The following is a 7709-nucleotide window of genomic DNA, read 5'->3' as shown; positions in this document are numbered from 1 at the left end:
GTACAGTTCCAAGCACAGTTCCCATAATCAGGGTAATAACAATTTATTCTTCCTGCCCCAATAACAGAGACACTGGGGATCCCACAGCAGCCAAAGTGACCATTTGGGCAACTATGGCCTCATTCTAGGCAGGGTGGGTGTGCCTATGCAAATGAGATCGGCCCCTGAAGTTCTTTTCCACAACTTGCCACACCTCACCACCAGATGTCAGGGTGGAGCTCATCCTGACACTGCTTACATACTGATCCATGAGAAGACCTTCCCTCTTATCCCACAATTGCTCACTTTACTTAAGAACTTTTGGTGAGGGACATTGTCATGAAAGCCCAGGTATGCACTATCAACTGGATCCCCCTTGTCCACATGCTTGTTGACCCCCTCAAAGAATTCTAATAGATCAGTGAGGCATGATTTCCCTTTACAAACAGCCATGTTGACTCTTCCCCAACATATCATGTTCATCTGTGTCTGATAATTGGTGTGCAGTATGTGGTACTTTGTCTATATTCTGATCTGTTTAATTAGTTGTTAAAACAAATTACCAGTTAAAGAAATGTGGGTGTATCTCCTAACTTTACTAGAAGTACAATTTATTCAGTTTACTCGCAGGCTTGGCGAGTATTATAGATGGTTACTACAGATTTCCCCTTCAGACACCTCAAATCCACAACTGTCAAACAATCACCCCCATGCCATACACTGGAATGGGAGCCCAGGTATGTATCACTTTCTCTCTTGCAGCCTTATCCTAAACATAAAACAAGTGGCCCCCTTAAGCACTGAGGCTGCTGTTCAAAACCTCAGGCTGGCTAATGAGTTTTGGCAGATCTGTCTATAATGGATATGCACTGGTAACATGCAATCAAGTGGCACACTCAGTGTGAATGCACCTGAAACACAGTCCAGTCCAGATATAGGGCCAAATTCTGCCTCTTATGCAGCAACTTCTGATCTACTGGGTTGTGCAGGAATGCTGAATTTGGCCTATGCATTTATTTTTCACTTCATGCAGCCAAAAGAAAACAGAGGACTAATGGATAATAACTCGGCTTCCACAGGGACTGCACAGCCAAGAAGACTGGGCTTCTTCTAATATTACCAATGCCCTGCAGTGCGAATATACATACAAAAATACACTACCCACTTCTTTTGGGATTTGATATAATCTGAAAAGTGTGAGTGACTGATTCTTCTGCTCCTTTATATGGAGCTCCTAAGACAAGAGAGAAGGTTGTTCATCGGGGCCTTTAACTGGGTCTTCTTCAAACACCCACCACCTTAGCTCAGGAGGGTCCCTTGCTTCTGTGCAGCATGCCACTCAACTAGAATCCAGGCAGTTTCTCCTTACTGTTGTGACCTAGGGCCCTTTTTGTTGACACTGAATTCCATTAAGTTCAGTAGAGAACATCTTTGGTTTGAGGACTGCAAACTTCAGGGCTCCAACCCATAGACCCGTGGTTCCCAGACTTGTTCCGCCGCTTGTGCGGAGAGAGGCCCTGGTGGGCCGGGCAGGTTTGTTTACCTGCCGCTTCCGCAGGTTCAGCTGATCGCAGCTCCCAGTGGCCGCGGTTCGCTGCTCCAGGCCAATGGGAGCTGCTGGAAGCGGCACGAACCAAGGGATGTACTGGCCACTGCTTCCAGCAGCTCCCATTGGCCTGGAGCAGCGAACCGTGGCCACTGGGAGCTGCGATAGGCCGAACCTGTGGACACAGCAGGTAAACAAACCGGCCCGGCCTGCCAGGGGCTTTCCCGCACAAGCGGCGGAACAAGTTTGGGAACCACTGCCATAGACAGTTAACAAGTCATTTTCATAAACTGCAGCGTGAGTCCGAGGCTTATGCCAACTCAGGTATGTGATTTAGTTTAACTCTTGAGTCCCCAGTTTTGTAATATGCTCTCAATCTCATAAGAAATAATCCAAGGTAATAATAATTTTTGAAATCCTGTCCTGTCACATTTTTTCTCCCAGCGATAAACAATGAACCACAGACATTGACTTTGTTTGTTTTTTATTAAGACTCAGATGTCCAAGGAAAAGCAAGAATGTTGAAGAAGATCCAAATAGTGCTCTGGTTCCTTTTTGTCTTTGTCTTTGCCCTGTTCTATAAACTCTCCCTGCGGTCTGCCTGCATCTTCTCATGCATGCCTATTGCTAAGCAATTCCTGACGCAAGAGGATATTATGAGCCAGAGCAGAAGCATCATCTTTGTGGAGATCACAGATCGCCTTGAGCCTCCTCCACTGGTTTCATGTTCTGTGGAGTCTGCTGCCAGGATCTACCATGACAGACCTGTTGTTTTCTTCATGAAAGGGCTGAACAATAGCACATGGCTGGATTCAAATTCCACTTACGCAGCCTTCTCACTTTTATCTGCTATGAAGAATGTCTTCCTTTTTCCTTTCCAGATGGAAACTTTGTTCCAGGAGACACCTCTGCTGCCATGGTATCACAAGGTGAGAGGAAATGTTTTTGAACAAGATTTAAAGTAGAGGTGGTGGAAAATGAAAAGAACATTTTTGCACTTTTTTGAAGCTGTTGTCATTTTGTTGCACCCAATATCAACCCCTTGTTCATGACAGTTTGCCATGCGTTAGTCAAAATATTTATTGAAATTGTTAAGGACATTTACCATTTCCTGATGACAGGAGTTATGGTAAATGGAACTTTTCAATAATGATTTTGATTAACCATATTTTATCAAAATGGTTAATCACCATTTTTTTCAAAAAAGGCAATGTATTGATAAAAAATGTTGTATTTGAAAAATTTCAGTCAGCGTGAATTTTAAGTGAGCTTTTAAGGTCTGTGAAAATGATTTCAGTGCTTGTTAAAGGTGTTAGACACAGCAATGAAAATGTCTGGGGACAGCTCTAGAAGTGAGAGGGTCATTCAGAGGTCAATTTTGGGGGGGGGGAACAAGGCAGTGATGCTCTTCCAAGCTCCAACCAGGCCTCTCAGAACTGTTGTTCAGGGAGTTCACACCCCTTTGAGTTCTTGTTCTGAGTCCTTTGAGTCCTGTCTAAAAACTCAGGCAGACATCACTGCATTATTCTGCACTTGTTTCATGTTTCCATGGGTCTATTGGCAACCATTATAGCTAAGGACGTCATTATTTTATTTATTTTTAAATGGAAGTGGAGAGTCTGGAAAATAAACATGGACCTGGCTGCTATACTGGTACACCAGCCCTCCGTGCACCAGCATAACCCAAGGCCTGAATTTCTCTCACTTTTTATTCTCTTTAGAGATTGCCAGGAGGGGCCTATTCCAAAGCTCACTGAAATCAATGAGAATCTTTCAGTTGAATCCCACGGGCTTGGTATCAGACAGTGAGTGTGTAAATTGAGATGGGGGAGGTTGTTTTTGTGGAAATTACAGTTCATGATTCATATTCTCATTATTTCATAAATGTTGCATGTTTCCTTGGAGTTTACTGCGCCTTGGAAACACCTGTAGAATCACATTGAACAAAACCTACAGCTGCTCTTGCCTTTTTCTAGCAAAGTTTCATAGCTGAAAAAGAAAAACAGCCATTAATTTTAAAGGGATTAAAGTAAGGATAGATACTGTTGAGCGTTTTATAGACTATATAGCTAATGGGATCAGGTGTTTCGAAGTGGAGTCAAATGCATCTCTATGATCCCTTTCCATCTCTGCAGGTAGATGCAACCCAGGCAAAACACTGGGTTCATATCAGCTCTGACGCCAGCAGACTTGCACTCATCTGGAAGTACGGTGGGATCTACATGGACACAGATGTCATCTCCATCAGGCCTATTGCACTGTCAAACTTCCTATCAGCCGAGGCTTCCAAGGTCTCCAGCAGTGCGGTTTTTGGCTTTTCTCACCATCACTGGTTCATTTGGGATTGCATGAAAGATTTTGTTCAAAACTACAATGGACGCATTTGGGGAAACCAAGGACCCATCTTAATGACGAGAAGGCTGAAAGCCTTGTGCAACCTGACCAATTTCCATAATGTGGAGGATCAGAGCTGTCAGAACATTTCCTTCTTACATCCTCAGCGTTTCCACCCTATCCCTTACCCAGCATGGAGGCAGTACTACAAGGTTTGGAAGAGAAGCCCTGACTTCAACAACTCCTATTCTTTGCACCTGTGGAGCTTCATGAACAAGGAACACAAGACTGTGGTTGCAGGAAGTAACACGTTAGTGGAAAATCTGTACAAAACATACTGCCCCACCACTTATAAGGCCCTTATTCAAGGCACAGAAGGCAGTGGTCATATGCAACGAAATAAGACTGAATGACTGGATCTAGCAGAACGAGGTGTCCTTTCCAGCCCTGATACTAAAATAAACTGCACAATGTGTACCTCCTCTTAGTCAGTGACTCAGCCATTTTCTGTCTGCAGACCACTTCGTAGGAAAGAGTCTCTCAGAAACCACCTCTTCTCCCAAGTTTCCCCAGGACCTAATGAAATCATAGAATATCAGGGTTGGAAGGGACCTCAGAAGGTCACCTAGTCCAACCCCCTGCTCAAAGCAGGACCAATCCCCAATTTTTGCCCCAGATCCCTAAATGGCCCCCTCAAGAATTGAACTTACAACCCTGGGTTTAGTGGGCCAATGCTCAAACCATTGAGCTATCCCTCCCCCCAAATGTGTAGGAAGGTAGGGGTGTAAATATCATGTCATCACTAATGGTAAGTATGTTTTGTCCTTTAGGGTACAATTTTCCAAAGCAGCTAAGTGATCTAGGAGCCTGAGTCCCATTTTCAAGTCATATTGGCTTTCGGAGCCACATATCCACTGAAAATTAGTGCGACCTAGGAACCCAAAGGTCAGATTTTCAAAGATATTTGGTGTCTACAGATGCAGAAAAGTGCTTTTGCAAATCCCATTAGGCATCCATCTGCATCTTCAGGTGCCTAAATGCCCTTAAAAATCTGGCCCCTTAGATGCTTTCGGAAATTTTTCCCTGTGATTTGCTGTGTGGTTGTACAGCACTTTGTGCAATGAAGCCCCAAACTGGCTGAGGCCTCTTGGTGCTACTGTAATATCAATCAATCGTAGCTCAAACTTTCCCCACTCCAAGTGTTCATTTACACTGTTTATTTTTCCTCTCTTCTGCTTCAGCTATGGTGTACACTACCTTTTGGACAGTGATATTTTAAATTCAGATATAAATAAAATATCTAACCCACTCCAGTGGCTCTGAATTTGTATTCCCCTCTCAAGCCTCCTTCAAGCTTCCGGGATGGAGTGAAGAGGAAAGGGGGTTGTGTTTATTCTTTGTTTCTTAATATATCTAAGTACTTATGTGGCCCCATTCTTACAGCATTTGGGCAGCTCACTTAAATTATTGAATTTCGTCTCCCAACAACTTGTGAGGATGGGAAGTGCTATTCTCCCCATTGTACAGCTGGAGAACTCAGGCATGGAGATGAAGGCTTAGATCCCCAACAGAACCTAGGCACTTAAAGCCCAGTTTTAGGCACTACTGCAATTCACAAAACCCCCCATTCAGCTACTGCCTAACCCTGCAGGTGCTGAACTCATGATTTAAGTTCCCTTGGCACCTATGTTTCTGCCTCTACTCACATGCGCTGCCTGCAGGGCCCAGTCTGGTAGGTGTGCTCTGAGCACTCCTGACTCAGCACAAAATGGGCAGGGGAAGGAGGCCTCCCTTATAACCTTTAGCCCAGTGGTTAGGAAACTCACACCCGGTGAAGGGGACACCAGTTCAATTCCCCCCTCTGCCTGGCAAGGGGAAGGGATTGTAACCTAGGCTTCCCACCTCTCAGGGGACTGACCAAGCCTCTGAACTATGGGGTATTCTGATGTGAGAGTCTCTCCTGATGAAGCTTGGTCCACTTTGTATGAATAATTAAATATGCATTGGGGCAGAGAAAGCACAAACTTTGGTACATCCGCAGGCAGTTGGCCTCTGCCAGGTTGTGGCTACATGGCAGTTTTTAGCATGTTAGCTCAATCAGAGGTAGCACATGAATATTTACAGAATGTAAGAGACCACGGCACAGGCAGTGTGGCCAAGCAGTTACAGCTGGGCTGGGATCCACACAGCAGGGACAGCAGTCAGAGGAATTGCTAGATCCAGGCTCAATAAATAAGAGTCGGGATCAAAGTCAATGAGGGTCAGAGACCAGAGATAGCGCCAAGCTGCAGTCAGGAGTCAGCTTCCTGGGGCACCCTCCCGGGTTAAATAGGGCTCCTGGCGAATCAAAGGGCCACAGGGTACTGTCACTCTGGGTCACTTGGGCCGTATGTCCTGCAGCTCCTACTCTCCACCATGCTCCCTGGCTGTGACTTTGCACGTGGTGGTGTCCCAGGTTCTGCAGACCTGGGTCCTCATCCCTAAATCCTTACACCTGTCCCAGAAATTACACCTCCAGCTGCAGCGTAGCTACACCTTAGGAGAAGAATGACAAGATCTTTCACCCTCACCCCTTGTAATTCACCATGATGTTTATCTCCACTCTGTGGTACAAACCCTCCCCCTATCTTCCCTGTGGTATGATTTGCAAGCCACAACAGCAGAAGGTCTTCCCAGCTTTTAGTCTCCTGGCCTTTTATTAGGGGGTTTCATTTACTTAGAAAGAAATGTAAGCTGGATTCTTTCCCAGTGTTAGTTCAAATCTTTTCAAGCCCAGACCTCAAACAAGTCTAAATAGCAAATCTGTTTCTGCTCTGCTTGAAAGGCTGTTTAGAAATCCAAAGCCCAGGGGATGGCAGTTTAATAACCCATTATCAAATGTTTGCCATCTGTGATATGGTGTCTTTTGTAAACACAGCCGCTAACAAGTGGACTGCAAGCTGTAGCCTTTTCTATGCTGCACAAGTTACAGTAGAATTAACTAGCAGGAGTATGTACACGTATACACACGCACATGCACTGTGAACCCTGAGCTCTGTTCCCTTAAATCATGGGGCCTGATTCTCCTCTCACTCACCACAGTCAATCAGGAGTAACTACACCGAAGTACCTAAAGCTACACCAGTGTCAAGAGGCTACATGGTAGAGGAGAGTCAAACCAAGTGTTGCCAGAGTAACAGCTTGGCTTTAGGGAGCATTTTACCATTTGTTTTTCCCTGGAGAAGCCTTCTCAGGGGAGGGGGAGGCAGGGCAGGCTGCTTTCATCAGCACATAGGCACAGGCTGAGATGTATTTTTCTCCCTATGCTGGGACAAGGGAACTGGGATCTTGCTTGAGCTAAGCACTGACAGCTGCTTCTCTTGGGTGGCTTTGAATTTCCCGGTGGGAGATGCAGGGAGGGGTGTAGTGTTACAGCACAGGAAACCCTCCCTGTTTTCCATGCAGCTTTGCATGGCCCTTCTGTGTTAGGAACCACTTTAACTCTCTGCGTTCATCACTCCAAGGCGACCTTTCTAGACTCTTTCCAAACTCTCCCTCTCTGGGGACAGGTAAGGATTTGCTTTTCTTGTGTCCTAGGGCTGGGATTTGCAGTCTCTCCTGGCTGGTCGAGTAATAAATACTGTATGTAAAAGTCTAGCTCGGAGGAGGGCTCAAGCCAGCGTTTCTCAACCTTTTTGATACCAGGGACAAGCTTGCTGCCTTCCTAAACTGTGTCAGGGAGATCTCAGGGACTGCTGCCGTGCACTGACCGATCCCTGAGAAACACTGTGTTAGTTGGAAAGAGCTTCTGTTCGCACTCATGCTTTGGAAAAGGAAGTATTGCAGAGGTTCCGCTTGGTTAAGTATTAGC

The 7709-nt window shown here is 45.5% G+C and overlaps 2 protein-coding genes across 2 annotated transcripts in view; both read left to right on the top strand.

Annotated features, from left to right (window-relative positions):
- The first annotated feature begins 2043 nt into the window (after positions 1–2043).
- Positions 2044–4615, top strand: LOC141993485 (alpha-1,4-N-acetylglucosaminyltransferase-like). The gene is made up of 2 exons (XM_074963030.1): positions 2044–2454; positions 3661–4615. The coding sequence occupies exons 1-2, from the start codon at positions 2044–2046 to the stop codon at positions 4270–4272; spliced, it is 1023 nt and encodes a 340-aa protein (XP_074819131.1). The 3' UTR covers positions 4273–4615.
- A 2722-nt stretch (positions 4616–7337) lies between these two features.
- The window catches only part of DZIP1L (DAZ interacting zinc finger protein 1 like), a 42978-nt gene continuing 42606 nt past the window's right edge, over positions 7338–7709 (top strand). The window contains exon 1 of the mRNA XM_074964152.1: positions 7338–7407. The gene's annotated coding sequence lies outside the window, so the exon portion shown is untranslated. The remainder of the gene's footprint in view (positions 7408–7709) is intronic.

Source organism: Natator depressus, chromosome 9 (assembly GCF_965152275.1).
Source record: "Natator depressus isolate rNatDep1 chromosome 9, rNatDep2.hap1, whole genome shotgun sequence".
NCBI lineage: Eukaryota > Metazoa > Chordata > Testudines > Cheloniidae > Natator > Natator depressus.
The sequence above is the reverse complement of the archived record's forward strand: the minus strand, read 5'-3'. Positions and strand labels throughout refer to the sequence as shown.

Coding starts and splice junctions, on each gene's coding strand:
- LOC141993485 (XM_074963030.1), top strand. CDS start 2,044: ATGTTGAAGAAGATCCAAATAGTGCTCTGGTTCCTTTTTGTCTTTGTC. Junction 2,455..3,660: donor TGCTGCCATGGTATCACAAG/GTGAGAGGAAAT, acceptor CCATCTCTGCAG/GTAGATGCAACCCAGGCAAA.